At 34.0% G+C, this 22,423-nt stretch overlaps 2 protein-coding genes across 3 annotated transcripts in view; one reads left to right on the top strand and one right to left on the bottom strand.

Moving 5' to 3' along the window:
• The window catches only part of LOC107677309 (vesicular glutamate transporter 1-like), a 32,107-nt gene extending 9,684 nt beyond the window's left edge, over window positions 1-22,423 (bottom strand). Inside the window, exons 1-13 of one of the 2 annotated variants that reach the window (XR_001632820.1) lie at window positions 22,279-22,423; window positions 17,151-17,403; window positions 15,024-15,142; window positions 14,827-14,941; window positions 14,541-14,628; window positions 13,783-13,869; window positions 13,488-13,630; window positions 13,241-13,390; window positions 11,403-11,535; window positions 11,165-11,275; window positions 10,673-10,800; window positions 10,265-10,334; window positions 7,961-9,556 (exon numbers count right to left, since the gene is read on the bottom strand). Coding sequence is in view for 1 of the 2 variants with exons in the window: in XM_016472179.1 (XP_016327665.1) it covers window positions 9,240-9,556; window positions 10,265-10,334; window positions 10,673-10,800; window positions 11,165-11,275; window positions 11,403-11,535; window positions 13,241-13,390; window positions 13,488-13,630; window positions 13,783-13,869; window positions 14,541-14,628; window positions 14,827-14,941; window positions 15,024-15,142; window positions 17,151-17,403; window positions 22,279-22,340 (1,776 nt within the window). In the remaining variant the exon portion in view is untranslated. Of the gene's footprint in view, window positions 1-7,869; window positions 9,557-10,264; window positions 10,335-10,672; window positions 10,801-11,164; window positions 11,276-11,402; window positions 11,536-13,240; window positions 13,391-13,487; window positions 13,631-13,782; window positions 13,870-14,540; window positions 14,629-14,826; window positions 14,942-15,023; window positions 15,143-17,150; window positions 17,404-22,278 lie in introns of those variants that run through there. The other variant, XM_016472179.1, reaches the window with a different exon arrangement.
• LOC107677111 (uncharacterized) lies at window positions 1,346-5,424 on the top strand. Its single transcript, XM_016471908.1, has 7 exons — window positions 1,346-1,370; window positions 2,019-2,063; window positions 2,589-2,816; window positions 2,899-3,177; window positions 3,976-4,257; window positions 4,868-5,107; window positions 5,234-5,424. Exons 1-7 carry the CDS (start codon window positions 1,346-1,348, stop codon window positions 5,422-5,424), a joined length of 1,290 nt encoding a protein of 429 aa, XP_016327394.1.

The raw sequence follows: 22,423 nt of genomic DNA, 5'->3' as shown, positions 1-22,423 counted from the left end.
ATGAAGTAAACAAAGGTAATAAAGAAAAGACAAGACAAGTGTCTGGTATCTAAGTTTCAAGTTTAACAAAAAAGTGGCCCACTTTACATGAATTCACCCTAAAAACAGAAGCTGAAGCATATTGAAATGGAAAACGTTTTTGCAGATTTTTTTTTATTTTTTATTTTTATTTAACAATAGGCCTACATGTGCCAGAAAACAAGGGAGGTTTTGGTTTGGCCTACAGTTCAAGCCACGGGAAGTTTGTCCCATAACATAAACGGTATTCAGACTGCATAATTTCTAGGAGAATGACGATATAGAGAGGGCAGATCTTGCAGATTAAATCTGATGTAAACAGTGGATAATATATCGATATTTCTTGGATTTCACTGATTTTCATAAGACACTTTCTTTAACAATTTACCAAAGTGCGACGGGTTGGATTCGTCTCGCGATTGATTATTTATAATAAAGGCATGAAAGCGGTCCTGTTTTGATTTTGCATGTTTTTAATTGTACTCCTGACAGAAATATAACTGTTGAAGCATCAAATGGAGACCAGATGATGATGCTAAACCCTTTTCAAAACAAGCAAGATAGGCTAATTTGTTGATATTACAAACATTTGTGGGAAATATAGGCCCTATATAAAAGTTAACAACAGCAAGTTTTGCACGAGTCGTTTCCTTGGTTTTGATATTTTGTAAAATGCATAATATGAAGCATAAACATTTTTTACGTCATTTTGGACCCGTATCCGGGTCCGCAGAGTTACATTAAGACATTTTTAAATATGACTTAGGTGTCTAAAATGTCAATGCCGTTATGTAAGAAAAGATCGGTAACACTTTACTTTAAGGGGTGTGCATAAGACTGACATGACACCTTCATAATCATGACATGACACATGTCATGATATGAAGGAGGTTTTATGCATGTTTATGACAACTGTCATTAAGTGTCATTCGCTCAGTTATGTCATTTTTAATGCAAATATGACATTATTTGACCTAACCCTAACATAACCCTACCCCTACCCTTACCCCTAACCATAGCCCATAACAAAGACATCTCAAACAATATCATCTTTGCATTAAAAATTACATAACTGAGCGAATGACACTTAATGACAGTTCTCATAAACATGCATAAAACCTTCATATTCATGACATGTGTCATGTCATGATTATGAAGGTGTCATGTCAGTCTTATACACACCCCTTCAAGTAAAGTGTAGCCAAAAGATCAGACCAGAGAGGGAGACAACATAATGTCAAAAGAAAGGAAAAGTGTTTCAACTTTAAAGAAACATTTGCACATGCTTTCTGTTATATTTCAGCGTGGCTTAGATCGGCTGATGGACATGAGGTCTCTGCTGACACTGCCAGGTAAAAACAGATGCATTTTTAGTGTCACTAATTTATTGCATTTGATTACTGGCCTAGAAGTAGTGTAGAATTATACTCTTCAGAACTCTATTTTATACAATTATTTTATAAAATAAAATAAAATTCCCAGGTTTTCAATGTGGTCTTAGACTTACAGCTGGCAGGTCTTTGTTCTGGTGGTGTTTTAAAGATCCACTGAAGTGCCTTGAAACTCGCAGCCTTATTCTTTGTGTTTGCGTAATTTCAACTGAAACAAGAAGACATATCGAGCAGCCTGCCCCCTTTTTTAAATAGCCAATAGCGTTTCGTTATATTTTTTTCAATTATATAATCAAAATCTTTGATTCAAGTTTTGAATGCTTATATTTCCTAAATGCAAGTTTTGTTTTGGAGCACACTAGCTAATAGATAAACTTGATCATATCCATACAAAAAAAAAAAAAAATGTTGATTTCATGGGGACTTTAAGCCCAGAACTGATGTGGTGTGTCTGTCTCATTCCAATAAATATGCATCTTATGAGAAACTTTGGAATTTGCCCAGGAGATGGAAACAAACAGCCCTTTTTTCTGTCTCTGCATTTACTAAAGCTGTATGTTGTTAATCTAGAAGTCAAATCCAGATCTGATTGATCTTTTTATGTCACAGTGTTGTTGGCTCTCATAAGGGGGAACAAGGGACAGAAACCAACAGGTAAATACATAAACGTGTTTTATGACACATTTATCTATAGACCACACCATGTGTTAAACAGATGTTTTCTGCCTGATCCTCAAAACAACAAAAGATTTAATATCATACAGTATCAAATCTATTCCGAGCACAGCGCTGAGTAAATTCAAGTGCACATCTTTAATAATTTATTATTAAGGTGTGTAGATCTAGTGTCACAAAGACATCATCACACAAAGAGCATCCTGATGTTTCTAGCATAGTCATGAAAAGCATTTATTATTTATGTATTTCATTATTTAATGCATGGATGAATGCATACATGTATGCATGCTGCAATGCATGTACTGTATGCACACAGGAATGCATAAATACATGCATGAACATCCATTCCAGGAAGTGAACTTTATTTTTTTGCAGAGTAGACAGCACTAAATCACTGTGTTCAATTACTGCCAATCAGTCATATTTCATAATAATAAAGCAGTCAGACAACCTGCTGTTAGAGAATACGCTTCTCTCATATGTCTGTTTTCTTTCTCTCAGTATCTCTCCTGCCGAAGTTCCCACAGGTGTATGTTGGAGATGACGTCGCTCTGATCTGTAACCATAAAGGAGGGAGTAAACCAACAAAATGGATTATTGATGGAACACAACAATCACATCAGGATTATTCAATTATTCTTCTTACTGCAGTGACACCAAAAAACAACGGGGCGTGTGAATGTGAGCAGGGCGGACCGAGAAGTGACCCGTTCACACTCACTGTACTGGGTATGAACACCATCCTAAACGTTCATGATCATCTGTTCTGTTCCTCCTGCTGTTTCTCATGATCTCTCTCTCTCTCTCTCAGAGCTGGAGCCTCACGCTCAGCCCTCTCCATCTGTAGGAGGTGCTGTGATGACCAAAGGAGAAGGAAGAAACCTGGTGCTGCAGGCGGACGATGATCTGAAGGACTGGGCTTGTTTTGCGTTGAGGGGAGTGAGCAGCTTCGCTTTAGGAGTCAATGTTAATGAGAAGATGAAGAGAGCTGTTATATTTGCTGAATTAAAAGGGGCAGAAAGAGCCACTTTCTGGTGCAAGAAAAAGAAAACAGAACATCGAAGCAATGCAGTGACGCTGAAAATGACAGGTGACTCCTTACTCCACTTCCTGTTGTATTTCAGATCACCTGTATGTAGTTAAAGGGATAATTCACACAAGAATACAAATTCTGTCATTTCAAACCTGTGTGAAACACAAAAGAAGGTACTTTGAAGAATGTTTTGACTGTTTTTGTCCATACAATTAAAGTCAAAACAATGCATTGTGGTCCAAAACAACACTGGAGCCCACTGACTTTCATTGTATAGACAAAAAAAAAAAGAAAAGAAACATGCCTTCTGTTGCATTTGTAGTCCACTCCCCACTGCATTATGCAGACTTCTGTTTTTCATTAGTTATGTCAGTTAGTTCCCATTAGTCTGACATGCTCTTGGTAAACTGAATTTGAAACATATTAGTTGTTTCTTAACATTCAGGTTTTGCCTTGACTTACAAGAAACAAGTTTAACATCTAAACGTACAACGGCATCATATGAATCCAAATTTCACAATAACTGAATTTGAAAGTAATGGTCAAGTAAATAATCATCTGAATCATACTGTACCCATTTTTAAAAAAAATAAGTAATAATGAATGTAGTAACACCATGATTTGCTGATGGTTGCATTTGGCTTTATTAAGAGGAGGGACGTTCTAATTCTAGAAAGCATTTGATTGGACAAAAAATTGGATATGCCTGTGAGTGCAAAATGATGTCATCAATATTTTAGTCTGTTTTCCCATAAGAAAAAAAGTGTACATTTTAAAATACTTTAAATCTGCTAAAAGTTTAGATGAAGGTTTCTTTCAGCAGCAAGTCTGACCTGTGTTTGGTCTGTTTCTCAGAGCTCATGGTGATGTTGGTTCCTCCGGCCGTTCCTGTGCTGCAGGGGGAGCCTGTGGCTCTCAGGTGTGTAGTCTGGGGTGGACCGAAACTGGAAAATGCAGTCTTCTATAAGGATAAAATAGAAATCATGAACTCACCTGAAGGCACATACACCATCACCAACGCCACACAAGATGATGTCGGCAACTACAGCTGCCACGCCACCTACAGGTTCAGCCACATCAGTGCAGAAGCAGCACAGAAGGAAGGAGATTCTGACGCTCAGGAGTTAAAAGTTATAGGTACAACACAACAACACCCGCATTACATCATCCTTTCATTTGTACATAACCACTAATACTGCAGTACTATGTGTAACAATAGTAATAATATTAATAATAATAAATTCATAATAAATAATACTAATAGTACTAATAATATTTTACATTTTAAAGTAAGTAAACTAAAATAAAATTTAAAAAGCAACCCATCACATCTTTCTCTTTCATTGTTGTCACTGGCTACATGCAAAAATAAGTATACCGCGCGACCAGCATGGTCCAGTTCATGAACAAATGATTCAGTTCTTTTAGTGAATCAGTCAGAATCAATGACTCACGAGTTGTTTGTTTAAATTGGTTTAACTAATTACTCACTGAATTTGTCAGAACAGTTACATTTATGCATTTTCTCAATAAATTTGTATTGTGCCTAAAAACTGCCTTTTACCCATGGTAAAACCACAGGCTTTCTTTGTTTATTGGGGGGGGGTGTAATGTTTTGTTTACTGCCTAATTTGGACCAGTTAATATCCAGTACAAAACACTGGCACTATATAAATACCATGGTATATGAATACTATATTCATCTGAAATCATCAGCGCACCACAGTCATATTGCTGTGTTTTACAGGTGGGCCTCCTGCTGCAGTGATTTCAGTGTCTACTAAGAGTCTGCAGTGTTCCTGTCCTCGCTGTCCTGCCGACTGCACGTCCTACCACTGGTATCACACACTCTTTAATGACCCACACTCACACAGAAGACTATCTGAAAACCACCAGTCCATTACCGTCGAGGAAGAAGGACTGTACAGCTGCCAGTTTGACTGCGGGAAAGGTTTCTCCCGTTTCAGCGATAGTTACAGCTACAAAGGTACTCAGACTCATTCAGGTCGACTGTACTGATGTATAAATGCACAAACTCTCACTTTCAATTCTCAGTTCATGATTTTGCAAGCACTTCTCATTAATTTTTATCATAAAAATCTCTTTCTCTCAGCACAACCAGCGGAGTTTGGAGGCCTGCTGTACATACTGCTCGGGGTGGCAGCACTGATTATTCTCATGGGTGTGACTGTGTGGATGCTGAAGCGCAGAACGCATGGAAGAAATAATATGCAAGTGACTGGACGGGGTAAAGATAATGACATGCTGATGAGTGTACGCTTTGAGCGAAGGGAGGATTTTTAAGTCCCTAGACAGTGGGGGAAAATCAATATGAAGAACCGAAGGCCGAGAAAACAGGAGACGAAAGAGCCATGCAAAGAGAAAAAATTAGGGAATCTAGAAAAAAGCACCACATTAATGTTAACCAATAGTCATATAGCTGTTTTTAGCCATTAAAGGCAATGGCGTCTTTCTATAAACTCACCAATCATTAACAGTAGTTTAATTCCGGCTATCATTACTGTAATAAAGGTTACAGTGATAATATCAAATAATGATTAATGTGAAAAAGAAGCATCACCATATGTGAAGATGCTTTAAAGGAATAGTTCACTCAAAGAACCCCAAGTCATCTAAGCTGCAAACAAGTTTGTTTCTTCGTGATTTCTTTCACAGATTTGGAGAAATGTAGCATTGCATCACTTGCTCAGCAATGGATGCTCTGCAGTGAATGGGTGCCGTCAGAATGAGAGTCCAAACAGCTGATAAACACATCACAATAATCCACAAGTAATCCACACCACTCCAGTCCATCAGTTAAAATCTTGTGAAGCCAAAAGCTGCGTTTTTGTAAGAAACACATCCATCATTAAGGCATTTCACTTGGTGAGCAAGTGATGAAATGTTACATTTCTCCAAATCTGATGAAGAAACAAACTCATCTACATCTTGGATGACCTGAGGGTGAGCACATTTTCAGCAAATTTTCATTTCTGGGTGATCTATTCCTTTAAGAAGGTGAACACAACCTTCAGCCTCCACGTAAACAAGCATCCAAGCACACACTTCACATATTATGACATTCCCACACAAATACACAAAGAATAAGAATAAATTCATGTGAATATGTGCATAAAGTTACAGTTACATATTGCACTAATTATGCTATTAAATGATCAACGCTGAGTTTGTCTGTGAAGCTGAAGAGCACTGACACCATTAAACAACATTAGTACTGTAGTTCTCAGTGTCACTCTCAGGCTCATTCAGCTGTAAATGCATATGCACTGTAGTCTATTCGCACCATTTCATCGTTTTATCATGGGGTTTTTTTTCCGATTTTTATTCTAGTAGTGTTTTTATGTCACGCTGTTTTGTATGTTGCGTTTGTATGTAACTTGTCCTCACTATAAAAAGCAATGTGGAAGTGTATCAGATAGAGCACAGCTGTATAACTGAATGCAATATGCAATAATAAGCTTTCGTTGCAATGCAGCTGTAGTTCAGTCTTTCTCCACTAAAGGGCAAACTGGTGTATCGTCAAACCCATGTCGTGTCGAGGTTCATCACAAGAGGTCACTGCAGGATTGATTTGCTTTCCTGCTTACACACACTGGTTATTGGTTTTGTCATTTAATCTGTTTATTCTTGTTCCTTGTATAGCATATTTTGTAATTCTGAGTGTTCACATTAAATAGTGTATAAATTAGGTTATAGTCTGTTTTTTCTGGTGTAACTAATACGGATTCATTGCTTTTTCTTGACTATCTGCTCGTTGACGTCAGCGCTTTTAGTTTGACCATCATTTATGGATCATAGAAACAGATTCTAACTATATTACGATGCATTATCATCACAATAATACAATAGAAATTATAAATGTAGATCCCAAATGTAGCTTAAGAACTCCAACTGTAAATATATGTATTCAAATGCATTCATTTTAATTATCTATTTTTTTTATATAAATGAATAATGTGTAAACAAATAAATATATAGGTAGAAATAAATTCATATTATAAATAATGATAAAATCTTACAGTAGACTGAAAACAGTATATTGACCTTAAGTCTCAGTGTTTGCACACCTGCAGCAATGATAGTAATAATCACAATGATGAAGTTTAATAATTTAAGTTACTTTATCACAAGTTTTTTTTTACATTCACATTTCACAACATAGAACAAATACATAGGAAACAAACCCCAAGAAACAAAAAGAAAGACGACACAAACGCAGTGATGTGTTACAAACGTGTCCTTCTACAGACACGGGATTTCATCATCATCTTATCATAATCAACTTATCTTAATTATTCAGAGAGATGACCACAGAAATATCAAATCATTTCTATGGGATCTTCTTGATTGATATTAAAGAAACAGTTCATCCAAAAATCTAAATTCTGTCATTTACTCGCTTTCATGTCGTTCCAAACAAAATGAAACATTCTTCTGTGCTGTATATATTTTTTTTCATTTATTCATTAATATATTCATTTATGCTGATTTTAATTTAAAAAAATCATGACAAACAATGTTTGAGGAATACACACACACACACACACACACGTTATCATTTATATTATAATAAAGTTTAATAAATATTTTAATATATTAAAATTATAAATTAATATATTAAAATATAATTAAAAATATTAATCTTTTTTTTTTTTTTTTATAAAATACTTCTATTAACTTTCTTCATGCAAAATGACATTTCTGATTATTTTTTGTTAATAACCGGGAAAGAAATGACATTTTGTCATGAGATTCACCCTTTTAAGTGCCACAGATTCTTACACAGAATTAATAAAGCTATATAGGTTTGGGGCGACACGAGGGTGAGCAAATGATGACAAAACTTTCATTTTTGTGTGAACTACCTCTTTAAGATGCTGATGAGTACATGAGAGTATATTGAAAATGTCAAGTGCCATGCTGGAGAGAGAGAAAGTGCTGATATAACATCCGAGTTTAATTTGAGTTCAACTGTGTTATTTCTGTTCAACCATACAGCAACTAACCTGCAGGCTCATCTCATCTTCTCAACTAGCATTTTATGGTTCTGTTTTCATCTATATGTGAAATTAAACAGCAAAACGGTGAAACAGAAATAGCGTTTCTACTAGTGATCTTTCAATATCATGTTGTTCGGGTTGAGTGGAAGCCCTTCACGCAAACAGTCAGCGCTTGGCATTGTTTTTGTTGGACTTAGAACAAAAAAATAAAGGCTGGACATGATTTTTAATTAAACAAATTGCAAATCAAAGAAATGTTTCAGTTTCAATAAAAACGAAGATCTATTGTCAGCATTGTGGGATAATGCGGATTGCCACAGAAAATAATTTCCCCAGCAAATTAAAAGCAAAATTGCAGCTACACAAAGGGAAAAATTATTTTCTGTGCCACAAACGGTGTTGATAGAGATGAACTTTTATTGAACGCTGAATATTCCTTCAGTAGAATAAATGGGTATGACTTTACTATGTGGTTATGAATTAAATACATACAAATATAAATAAAAGATTTTAAAAAAATGAATGTTTAAAGAGAATTTGCCATCAGAAACTAAGTATGTCAGTGCTTCTATAAGCTCATCCAAATAGTTGATATTGCTAGTCTTTAAAAGTGTATTTATCTATGAGATTCTCATTGAAAAGGGACCAATACTACACACACCTCACAGTATTGGCACATGAGAACAATTCCCTACATCTGGTTTAGTTTCGTTTTTTAAATGGAATTATACTTTAGTAGGATTTCATTTGTAAAAATCACCTTTTACAGTCTTGTCACAATTTAGGGAGAATGGCAGTAATATTTCATAACAGCAATACTGCTGCACTCTTGATGATCAGTTTAATTGCTAAAATACACGACCAGGGAGTCAAAAGTTTGGACCAAGTGACTAAAATTATGTTTTGTACCTTCAAACATTTGTCCACATGCACTCAAAACAGACACATACACACTCTGACACACACTTCTGAGAAAGATCTGATGTTAATTATGTTATTTTTTCTAGTTTGGGTCAAAACCACTTCCTCCATCCCAGTCAGTTTCTGTATGGGAGGAATATTCAGTCCTTGTTTTCCCCCTCCTGTTCCCATCCAGCTTTACTCTTGATCTCTGAGCCTCACAATCATTCGCTCATTGCCCTCTCCTCCGTACAGGAAGCTGTTCGTTCCCACAGGTTGGAGGTATTCCTCTGTTTTGTCCCAGTCTGAGGCCCAGCTTCCACCAGCTCCGCCCCCTCCAGTCCCCGCCCCATTGGGGTCACCTGATTGGATGGTTGCTCCGTAGCCGCCACCCGTTGAGCGGTACAGCTCTTCCGTTTCATTCTCCAGCTCGTCTTCTCCTAATATCCCACATTTGTCCTCGCTCATGTTCTCTGGCTCCGCCCACGACTGCTTCTCTCCTGACGCGAAGATACCTGAACGTAAAGAAATCGTCACTATGAGCCGAGATTTACAGTGTCATTTATTCATTTAGCAGATGTGAACCTCACAAAAACAGTCAAGAAATGTGTTATAGTCCAGCCCCAAAACCAAAAGTTATAAAAAATGCCTTTTTTTATGACCACACAATTGTTTTCAAAAACATGATTTTTTTTTTACTTTCACAATTTTGTAGCTAGTGTTATTTCAGTATTAATGAGTTTTTATTCATATTTCGAATTAGTTTTTATTTTAGATTTATATACATTTTTTAAAGTCTATATCGTTTTTATTACAGTTTTAAACTAAATGAAAACGAGGAATTAAATAAGTTAAGGTTTACTACTAAAAGTAATGACAGGATGATTTTCATAAATGAAACATAAATGTCAAAGAATTTCATGATGCAAAAATTATTTATAATTAATTCAAATATAAAATTAAAATAACAATAATAAAATACTAAATATATACATAAATAATGTTATTTAATATAAGTTTTTATATACATTTATATTAATATTTTAGCTATTATTATTATTAACGTATTATTAATAAGTTCTTTACGCAAAATTAAGTTTTAGGATTTTGTTTTTGTTTTTTGGGAGGCAAAAAAAAGATCCAGTTCATCATCATACAGTTACTCTACATATGACATAAGCACATTTGGAAATGGATGGAAAGAAATGGACACAAATATTCACCGTAGAAGATAACTCCACCATAATGAACAAGTGATGCAATGAGAAACACATACTGCCACTCCTCCCGCGTCTACAGAGACAAACACACAGGATGAGAATGGATGGTTATGTATGTGTATAGATATATGTATATGCATTTAAGCACATAACATGCATATCCATCAAAGTGTACATATGTGACTTTTCAGATAATGTAAATATGTATAAGTTGGAATATCAGAAGAATTAAGCTAGAACTGAAAGCACTTTTGAAAACCAGAAAAGGAGCTGTAATATAATGACAGGAAAGCAGAGAGGTGTGAAAATGACACATGATCTCTGAAGATGTTATTAGTAAAAGCATGAATCAGCTGTAAACACGATCAGCACATCCTGCACAACAAACTCTCTCTTCCTCTACAGGAATACCTTGTTTTTGGTCATGGCACCGACGATCAGAGGACAAACCATGCCAGAGAGCGTCCCGACACCATTAGAGATGCCCATCAGAATACTGGCGTAACGAGGAGCGATGTCCAGATGATTGACATTGAACCCTGGAGGATTGGACCAGAGGTGGGAAGACAACAGTAAAAAAAATAAAAAGTTTATGAAATAAGTCTCTTCTGCTCACCAAGGCTGCATTTGTTTGATCAAAAATACAGTAAAAATGTGAAATATTATTACAATGTAAAATAACTGTTTTCTATGTGAATCTATTTTAAAATATAATTTATTCTTGTGATGCAAAGCTGAATATAAATATTAAAAAACAAACAACATAAAAAAATTACAAAAGCACAAAACAAAATTACAAAAAATGAATACATAAAAACGAAAGCTCATTCAAATAACTATAAATAAATAACACTAAAATAACACTGGTTGTAGTCTTTCCTGTAACCCCAGACTTTTTCTTACCTGAGATGGCAAAACCACTAAATCCAACAGCAAGCACCAGAAATGAGATGGCGACACCCATAGTGTGAGAGAAACCCACAACCAGAAGAAACGTGGCCTCCAACCCGAAACCTGAACACACACACAGAACATGTGACGCCTCCGTTAGCCAATCAACAGCTCCAGTGGGTCAGTCACATGACATTTACGGCTCATTTGTAGCAGAATGCAGAGCTGAATGTCTGAAAACAGGCTTTACCTCCACAGTTCATGAGTTTCCTGACATTTGTGGTGGTCATGATGTTGTGACTCCTCAGGTAGTCGGCCAGCTGTCCTCCGATCGGCACGATGATGGTCATCACCAGATGAGGAAGAGCAGAGAGGATTCCAACCTGAAGACAGACAGAAGTGTTTTAATTTAAGTATTTTCTTTAGATGTCATTAGTCATCATCCAGTGAGTATAGAGCTAAGAATGTATAAACCACCACCGACAACAGTGATGATGATTTTTATTTTTGTTAAGAACACTGAATAACCAACATTGACTAATCAAATATTAATCAATCCTAATATTAAAAAGAATAATAATCATATTTTTATTATTAATACTATTATTCAATGTCCATAATAATAATAATAATTAGTAGTAGTAGTAGTAGTAGTATTAACATTAAATTATTATTATGATTATGATTATTGTTATTATTATTAACAATAAACATAATTATTATATATGATGAACACTCAACAACCACCACTAATTAATCAAATTATTATTATTATTATTATTAACACTGAATAACCAACATTGACTAATCAAAATATTATTATTATTATTAATACACTTTCACACACACTTTACATGAATGCATGTAAACTACACTTAAAATATATATTAATAAAACAATTAAATATTAAATAAATAAAATAATATTAAAATAAAACAACAACAGGAGCAACAATAATAATACTAATAATTTTATTATTATTATTATTATTATTATAACAAACACTGACTAATCAAAATAATACTAATATTAATATTTATTATTTATTAGATTATTCAGTGTTCACAATAATATTAAAACACTGACTACTCAAAATATTATTATTATTAGTACTCAATAACAACACTGACTACTCAAAATATTATTATTATTATTATTAGCAATCAATAACAACACTAACTAATCAAAATATTATTATTATTAGCACTCAATAACAACACTGACTACTCAAAAATTATTATTATTATTAGCACTCAATAACAACACTAACTAATCAAAATATTATTATTATTAGCACTCAATAACAACACTGACTACTCAAAAATTATTATTATTATTAGCACTCAATAACAACACTAACTAATCAAAATATTATTATTATTAGCACTCAATAACAACACTGACTACTCAAAATATTATTATTATTATTAGCACTCAATAACAACACTAACTAATCAAAATATTATTATTATTAGCACTCAATAACAACACTGACTACTCAAAAATTATTATTATTATTAGCACTCAATAACAACACTAACTAATCAAAATAGTATTATTATTATTTTTATTACAATAATATTAAAACACTGACTACTCAAAATATTATTATTATTAGTACTCAATAACAACACTGACTACTCAAAATATTATTATTATTATTATTAGCAATCAATAACAACACTAACTAATCAAAATATTATTATTATTATTATTATTAACAACACTGACTAATCAAAATAATACTAATATTAATATTTATTATTATTAGATTATTCAGTGTTCACAATAATATTAAAACACTGACTACTCAAAATATTATTATTATTATTATTAGCACTCAATAACAACACTAACTAATCAAAATATTATTATTATTATTATTATTATTATTATTGAGAACTTTTGATTGCAAAGCACAGTGAGACATTATTGAGATCTCTTCTGAAACTCTAGAGGAGTCTTTTACCCTGCAGGAGAAACATCTGAGACTTCAGCAAAGGTCTGTAATTGCTCTGCGTTTAGTCTGATCGCTGTCCAGGAGAAACATTTGTGCTATAAATGAAACGTTCGGATGTTCTCTCTCACCTTGCTGATCTCAAACTTGAACACCTCCTCGAAATACGCCGGCTGACTGATGAGCAGCAGGTAAAACGTCCAGCTCCTGCAGAAGTTGGCCACGATGATGGCGTAAACAGGCATGGATGTGAAGAACTGGCGCCATGGAGTGTTGAATTTCTGCATGAGAGGAGAAGAGAGTGGAGAGAGTCGTCTGGTCCTTATGCACCGTCTTTCTAGCGTCAGTATATAAACCTGCACAGGCGTGTGTTCATACCGTCACCGGGTTCATCAGTCCAGCAGATTCTCCGATGGCATCTTCGATGTATTTCCTCTCCACCGGGGTGATGGTGGGATGAGCCGCCGGACTCTCATACGACACCAGAATCCAGAACAAATACCAGCAGATCCCGAAACTTCCTACAGCCAGAGAGACAGAGAGAGAAGTCAAGAAACAGGCTTTGATTCTAGTGAGTGTTTCTAAGTGATCTGAACATCATAAAACATCATAAACAGATGAGATGAGTGTCATGCATGTGTTATTAGTCTGAGTGTGTGCTGGTTTTCCTCACCGTATACGTAGAAGACTGAGGACCAGCCTGAGTACTGAACCAGAACTCCAGCTAACGGCATGGCTATCACAGCTCCTGCGTATGAGCCTGACAAACACAAGAAATCATACACACTCTACATGAATACATGTAAACTACACTTAAAATATGTATTCATAAATAATACAATAATACAATATTTAAAAAAAACAACAATAATAAAAAATAATTTGATTATTATTATTATTACAAACACTGAATAATCAAATACTAATAGTAATAATATTTATTAGTTCAGAATTATTTAATAATAATAAAAGTAATTACTATTACCATTGAACATTGTTTATTATTATTATTATTATTATTATTAACACTGAATAACAACAGTGACTAATCCAAATTAGACAACAACAATAATAATAATATTAATAATAATCATAATTATTATTATTACAATTAGATTATTTAGTGTTCATAATAATAATAATTATTATTAACACTGAATAACTAATGACAACAACAACAATAATAATAGTAGATTATTCAGTGTTCATAAAATGTATTATTATTATTATTATTATTATTAACATTTAATACCAACACTGACTAGGGAAAATAAGAACAATCACAATTATTATTATTATTGTTGTTGTTGTTATTATTATTATTATGAACACTCAATAATCATATGAAAGTAAAACCAAACAGCAATAATTAAAATGATGGTTACTGACTGTTTTCCACAGATATTAAACTGCTAAAAATAATGACCTCACCACAGAACGCTGTTGTGGCCAATCGGCTTCTCTCGAGGGGCGGGGCCCATTTCGCCCAGATCCCGTGGCATGCTGGGTAAGATACGCCCTGGGCAGCAATGACAACGACAGCAGATGAAGTCACAGACTATAATCAGAGCACTACTGTATCAGACAATGCACTCAAACTTCAGTCTCCATGTGACAAATGAACTGGAAGGCAGAAGCTAGCTTATCAGAGGATTTCATGGAGAGAGGATTGAATTGTTTTCCAGCACAGCAATAGTACTAGCATATATTTATTTACCTCCACCAGTCCCTGTAGTATCCGGACAAAAATCACACAGCCGAAGTGTATCCGTGCTGCTGTGGGAATCATCATATTCAAGACAGACGTGGCCACGACCGCAAAGCCAAAAACCCTGAGAAGCAGAGAGACATGTGCTGTATATGAAGAGTGATTTATTCTTCTGTACACCTGTGCTCAGTGACTGCATGACTGACTTGTTAGCGGCGAATTTCTGACAGATGAAACCTCCAGGAATCTGAGTGACAATATATCCCCAAAAAAATGAGCCATGAATCATTCCTACAGTCTCTGGGTCCCAGGTGAACTGAGCTTTCTGAAACACAGACAGAAAGTCTTTTTTTTGATGAAAAATTAAAAAACAGAACAAAAATAATAATGCATAAAAAATACTGAAAGTATAATTGCATTGCCTCAAACATGCTTAAATTGTAAAATGATGCTTTTATTAACAAAACGCACCAAATAAATCAATGTGTACTGCATTAAGCAAAATTGAAATACAAATTAACTAGTTGAGACATTTGACAATATCTGACAGTATTGTAATACTGTTTGAAAAGTTATTGTTGGTTATTATAGTTAACTAAATCTAACACCATATAAAAATATTTTTGTTTCTTGAAATGAAATAAACATTAACTGAAATAATTATTTTTTTAATTATTTTATTTCAGCTAGTTGCCAGCTAGTTAGCATTTCATTTTGTTTAGCTTGATGTACTAAAACAGACATGCTTAAAAAGCTACTAAAAGTTACAAAACACAGCAAAATGGCTAAAACTTTAGAATACAAAAACAAAAGCTAATTCAAACTATTAACAAGAACTATAATAGTATCTCAATACTAAAGTCAGTACTGCACAATATGCAACAACTGGGTTGGAAATGTTACTTTTAAAAGGAACCGGTTACAGTATTGTGTTACTCATGAAAAATAAGTTATGTTTCATTACTGCAAGTACACCTGGTTTGCTCTGAATTGCTCCGTTTTATTTTCATTTACCAGCAGTAGTCTAAAGTTTTTGCACAACCTCAAATGCACTTAAATTGGGATATGTTGCTTTTATTAACAAAATATATCAAATAAACCAGTGTGCAGGATTTAAAGAATAAAAGGACATCAGCTATGATTTTATGCCAAACTATTCAAAGCTTATGAGCAGAATCAATCAACTTAAAAGTTTGGTCTCAGGGCAACTTACCAGGCTAAATTAGTCACATATTATTGGTTCAATAAGCCAAAGTGTTGCTAAAATACAACCTCTCTTTCTGTTTTATTTGCAAATGTTTTGGCATGTCTAAAAAATCTTTTAATATTGTATCACCAGCACAGTCGCAAGATTATCTAAACACAAAGATCTGATAAAAAAAAGCAAACGGGATGATCCCGATGAAATTTGTGACCCTAGAGCACAAAACCAGTCTTAAGTAGCACAGGGATATTTGTAGCAATAGCCAAAAATACACTGTATGGGTCAAAATTATAGATTTTTCTTTTATGCCAAAAATCATTAGGATATTAAGTAAAGATCATGTTGCATGAAGATATTTTGTAAATTTCCTACCGTAAATATATCAAAGCTTAATTTTTGATTAGAAATATGTATTGCTAAGAACTTCATTTGGACAACTTTAAAGGCGATTTTCTCAATATTTCGATTTTTTTTGCACCCTCAGATTCCAGATTTTCAAATAGTTGTATCTCGGCCAAATATTGTCCTATCCTAACAAACCAAACATCAACGGAAAGCTTATTTATTCAGCTTGATGTATAAATGATGTATAAATCTCAATTTAAAAAAACTGACCCTTATGACTGGTTTTGTGGTCCAGGGTCACATTTTAGAATATCTATGTTAATTTGGTTGTTGGGTGTATTAAAATGTATTGCCATATCAGCTTCACAGGCTATTACATGGCAGATACAGATTCAACATTCAACAAAGAACACAATGAATGACTAAAAAAAACTGCGTATATACACATCTCTATAAAAGCTGCACTTGTGATCAAAAGTTTTTCTAGGACCATCTTATAAAAGTTAAGTTCCTTCACATTTGTTCTGATAAAAATCATTGTTGCATGACATTAAAAATCGGCCAGACCAATAACATGTTTCGCAGATATTGAAACATTGAGTTTGACATGACCAAGGCAACAGAAATGTTGTTTTAGGCCATTGAGATAAAAATCTATAAACAAAGAGATGAAACTGTGGACTGACAGTGACACTAAAGTTTTTGAGATCGACACTAAATTTGACATTTTGCAGTGAAAATAGAGTTGACGGACTCTACAGTCCTGAGGTTTGCTCTCACTTACCACAATGTATGGCTTGCCTTCTCTATAGACGGTGTGGTTGTTCACCATGCTAACGACGGCTACTCCCAGATTACAGCGGATGCCGAAGGAGATGCAGAATCCCAGGCCTGATAATATAGCGATGATGTAGCGGCGCGGCAGACCGAAACACGTGCAGTCCACCACGGGAAGCTCCTTCTCCTCCTGCAGCTCTGGACGACCTTCTGCCGACAACTCGATCGTCTCTCCATTCTCCTGACGCTTCTCCAGAACCCTGACCAACACACACATCAACATATGAAACGCCACTAAAACCTGTGGAGAAGAAAACTGAGAAAAACCACAATGGAAGCCTGTTCATTTGTTTCTCCTAGACAGCAATGAGATTAAATGGAGAGCAAATGGAAACGTTTGCTGTAAGTTCTTGCTTCTCAGGTTCTCCAGAGAAAAAGACTTCTAAAAAAAAAATGTCTGAAAATGTGTTCAGATTTACCATGAAATCAGAGTATGATCTCAGGATCTTCCAAGATATATTCTGAGCTAGTAGGCCTAAATGTAAGACTTGCATTTACAATTTCCATGCATTTTGATTACACAGTTTTAACCTAAACAAACTGCTAAACTTAATGTGATGCGTTTGTTAGTCATGCGTAAATGAAACGGGTCAGATTTCTGTAATAGTACTAGCAAAAAACTACATGTGTTTTAAATACACAATAGCCAGCTTTATATATTTATCAACAATAAATCCAATTTGTTTCAATCTAATATATTTTAATGAATGCATTTTGATTTAAATAAAATAAAGCAAGCAAGCACATTTCATACACAATGCTAATTCAAAGTGCTTTACATAAAAAGGATGTAAAATAATCATAAAATAATTACAACAGATGCATAAAAATACAAAAATAATAAAAGCAAAGGAATTTTTTTTATAAAATGTATGATTAATTTTATGTAAAAATAAAAAGATACATAAATAAGACACAGTGCTATCAAACAAATGCAAATAGTTAATAATAAACTATGCCATTAAATCTGACCTGCTTCATTTATGTACGACTGACAAATATGCATCACATTAAGTTTATTATTTTATGTTAAAACTCTGTAATCTAATTAAATGGAAAATTGATATGCAATTGAAATGCATAAATCTTAAATTTAGGCCTAAATATTTTTTGAGCACACATTAAAAATTAATTTGCACAGCAATAATTAACGTATCCCTCTAAACTTTTACTGAATGTCAATAATTGCTTATTATAAGGGATTTTAAGAGAAACATCTGAGACAGAGTTGAGATCTAAATTAAACATTATCATCATCATCATAACAATAATAATAATAATAAAACACTCAGTAAGTCTCCTGAGCTCTGAAAGAACAACGTCTGGGCAAGCATTTGTCTCTTGGACTATTGTAGCTTTACAACAGACACAATATTCAACATAACAACTGCATGTTGTTAGTACAATTAGACAATTTTAGCATTTAAACACATTTTAATGGCAAAATGTTTCTTTTGGATGTTCACCAGTGCTCATAAAACAAAAGTATGAGCTAGAAGCGAAACGTTTCCCAGTTCACATTCATAATGAACCAACGTGTCACATCAAGGACGATGCACACAATCGACTTTATTAGTCAGCGTTTGAGGTTTGAGCGCATCACTAACCCTAAATATGAGCAAAACCTCGACTTAAAGACCACAAAACGAACTATATTGTAACATTTTTATATCAGATGTGTCAAATGTGACCTTTAAAGTACTGAACGTCCAGATGAATCTCTGATGACTGTACAGACACGTTACAGCTCTACTGCAGCTGTACTTAAGCCCTGCTGATGAAATAATAATGCTCCTCAGAGCCTGAATTATTGATCAAACTTTCTATTTTAGTCTTTTTCTGCCTCTCTTCTCCTCCTCCATCACCCTCCCCCCTTCATCCATCCATTCTTCCCTTCTGTTCTCCTGAATCCGTTCTTTATTCTCCAGTGATTGAGTTTCTGAAAGTCTCTTTTATGTTTGCAGAGGTAACTTCACTCGCTGTGAAAGAAAGGCCTTGATGGAGAGATCCTGATGGATTTGACTGAGATAATAAATACAACGATCCTGTTTTTTAAGCTTAGTCATTAAGATGTGTAGCTGTACAATGACAGGGTTATTATTGTTAACTAAATCTAAAATTATTAAAAACTGTTTTTGGTCAATTCAAAAAGCCGAAGTAAAATAAATTATAATTATTAGATTAAAAAATTAAATTAGAAAAAAAATTGAAATGGCAACTAACTGAAATAAATTTGAGCTGAAGTAAAACTAAAATGACTAACTGAAAATAAATAAATAAATAAATGAAACCTAAACAGTAATATTTAAAAAATAAAAATAAATGAAAACAAAAACTGAAAATTCTAAATATTAATAGTATACAATAAAAATATTATAGTACACTGTAAAAAAAAAAAAAGATTTTTCGAAGATTTAAATGAAACAAAGATTATTGGAGTACAAGAAAATATTATTTCAGTCTTTCTACTTCACAATTTTATGCTGAACACAATGTTACTTTCCGTAAAAATGTTTATACGCCAAATTTTTCATTCATTGAATGCATAGTATATCAAAATAAAAATTAAATAAATTAAATATAAAAAAGATTTTAAAAAATGTAATAGTATACTATTAAAATATTATGGTACACTGTACTATGCAGTGAATTCTGATTTGTTCTGTTCTTTTTTTTTTTTTTTTTATTAAACCGATTTATTTGCAGAACATTTTACTAGAAAATACTATTTCAGTCATTCTACTTAAAAGTTCAATGTGTTACTTGCTGTTTCTTTGCAATTAATTGTGAACTTTTCTAGCAACTGTTTCAAAGTAAATCCTACACTACATTTTTTGTTTCAGGGTAGATTTGGATGGACCGATATCCTGAATTCTCACACATTTCTGCTGATTTTCAGGTGCTGGTCACCTTGTGTCATTTCATATATTATTAATTTAAAATTATTGTAGTTTAATTTTATATTCTCAGAAGTAAGTTTACCGACCAAAGAAGAGAGTACAATAGCGAATGCATCTGTTGCTGGTCACTTTATGTGTCAGTCACCATCATTTCCCATCTAAACCTGCGGTTCCTGTCCAGAATAAGCTGTAAAGTGGGCCAGACTTTCTGCTGATGGTCAAAAGTCTGGCGAGACACTTTTATCTGACGGGACACTGGAGTAACGTAGGGTTAAGTGCCTTGATTAAGGCTCATATGGCACAAAACCAGAGTTTTACCCCTACACCACACCACACCACAATAATCATCAAAGAACAGTTTAAACCACAATAGAAAGAATAGGCATTAAAGCCAGAAAAGCATGGCATCATCTCGTGAGCAGACAGTTACAAGCTTCTATCATCGCTGAAGGAGAGTGTTTTGGCTAATATAATAACCTGTTGATCTGATTTGATGTGATTACAGAGGAATCGATGCTCAAGAGAGAGAAATGGCTGTTTATATGTAACAACATCCTCACATTGTCCAGGAAGAACTAACAGTTTAATGACACTGTCCAGACTAGTAATAGCAGCCATGACATGGACGACTGACTGCCGGGACTTATGGGCCTTTCCAGGAGAGAGAGAGAGCGAGAGAGAGCGAGAGCGAGAGCGAGAGCGAGAGAGAGAGAGAGAGAGAGAGGATTTAACCAGCAGCAGGTTAGTTGGAGATCTATTTCAGGACTGGATTTACGTGTTAAAGACTGCTCAAAACCCAGAGAAACAGACAGAGAGAGAGACTGTGAGATGTGTTTTTCTCCGTATGCTAATGAAAAGCTGATTCCGTCCTTACAAGTGTAAACACTGATTTAAATGTCTAACATATTCATCTGTTTATATCCACTTAAATATGAAGGCTTTTTATCATTGGGGATAAAAAAAGAGCAGTACTTCAATCTTTAATCAAGTTCATTTTAAATTAAAAAAATTGTTTTTATTTTTTTTATTTACATCTGGCAGGAAGCTATAATGCAGACGTATCAATCGCCTTTAGTATTCCTGTAATTATTCAACTGAATCAAATATCATAAATTTTGAATATCGTTAATTATTAGCCATTAATACTTCACCAGTACTTATTACAAAAAAAGTCACATAATTTACTGTTGGCCTGTGATTGTACAGAAAGTGTTTTAGAAGTCATTTCACATTCAGTTCTTTCACTTTTTGCTTTATCTATCTCATGTCAGTTCACTTTAATATTTTTTTTTTGCACTGAATTATATTCTTAATCTAAAATGATCTAAAATGTATTACAAATGCATTATTTACAGATAAGATAAAGTTATTTTGCACTACATACGAACACTGTTTAGCTTTTCCAAATTATAATGAAATTGTGAGGGAGGCATTATGTTATAATAAACATAATAACATGTCAAATACTGTGATTTAAAATATGCATAAATATATATTATGCATATTGTAAATATATATTAGTATACATAAATAAACTCTGATTTAAATGGGCATTTAAGTCATCATACATTAAGGTAATATATGTTGAGTAGTATTTACACTAAAGAAAGATGTACCACCATTTTGCCAGGGAGGTTTTAAATTATTCTTCTTAAACAATTTATCAAGCATGTGTTTCAAAGTCAGCATCTTTAGACAGCCAAGATGAAGAACGGAAGTGGTCACCTGACAGGTGAAATGTGACGACTCAAACCGGACAAGAGTCGCTATTAATAGAGTCCAGTCGAGTTAATCTGGTCGTGCCGAACACACGCGTTAAAGACACACACACACACTACACAAAAACTACACACATGAAGATCTCAATTTATGATGACAGAAACAAACACCAGCACTGAAAGACTGACATAAATCATATCTTCATCTTCACTATGTCTATGATGTGTGCTGACGGTCATGTAGTAGTGCACTAATCCACCGGCTTCCATCTACTTCACTTCATTTTTACATTAAACGCTCTCATAAACCGCAACTAAGCCGTCTTTGTCAGAACTAAGCAATCTTAATGCTTTAAATATGCATTATTTAGACGTTGCACTGATAATATGAACATATAAACCAGCTTTGGGATTATACTTTTTTTTTTTTTAAGTTGAATTAAGTTTTGGCTCTTACCGGTTTATCCTTCCAAGTGTTTTCGCCGCTGCTGCTTTAAAGCGCTCAGGTCTGACCTCCATCCTCTACAACTCCACCGCGGGACCGACGGGACTCTGCGCACTCCTGCTCTCCTGCGCACAGATACTCGCACTCAGCCTCCCCC

The sequence above is a fragment of the Sinocyclocheilus anshuiensis genome, unplaced genomic scaffold (assembly GCF_001515605.1).
Source record: "Sinocyclocheilus anshuiensis isolate Anshui unplaced genomic scaffold, SAMN03320099.WGS_v1.1 scaffold392, whole genome shotgun sequence".
NCBI classification, from domain to species: domain Eukaryota; kingdom Metazoa; phylum Chordata; class Actinopteri; order Cypriniformes; family Cyprinidae; genus Sinocyclocheilus; species Sinocyclocheilus anshuiensis.
This window is presented reverse-complemented; position numbering and strand designations above follow the sequence as displayed.

What these genes read in the sequence shown, in the direction of transcription:
- LOC107677111 (XM_016471908.1), top strand. Translation starts at nt 1,346, where the DNA reads ATGAGGTCTCTGCTGACACTGCCAG. An exon ending in AGTGACGCTGAAAATGACAG is followed by an intron (nt 3,178 to 3,975) that starts GTGACTCCTTAC and finishes TCTGTTTCTCAG; the next exon opens with AGCTCATGGTGATGTTGGTT. An exon ending in CGATAGTTACAGCTACAAAG is followed by an intron (nt 5,108 to 5,233) that starts GTACTCAGACTC and finishes TCTTTCTCTCAG; the next exon opens with CACAACCAGCGGAGTTTGGA.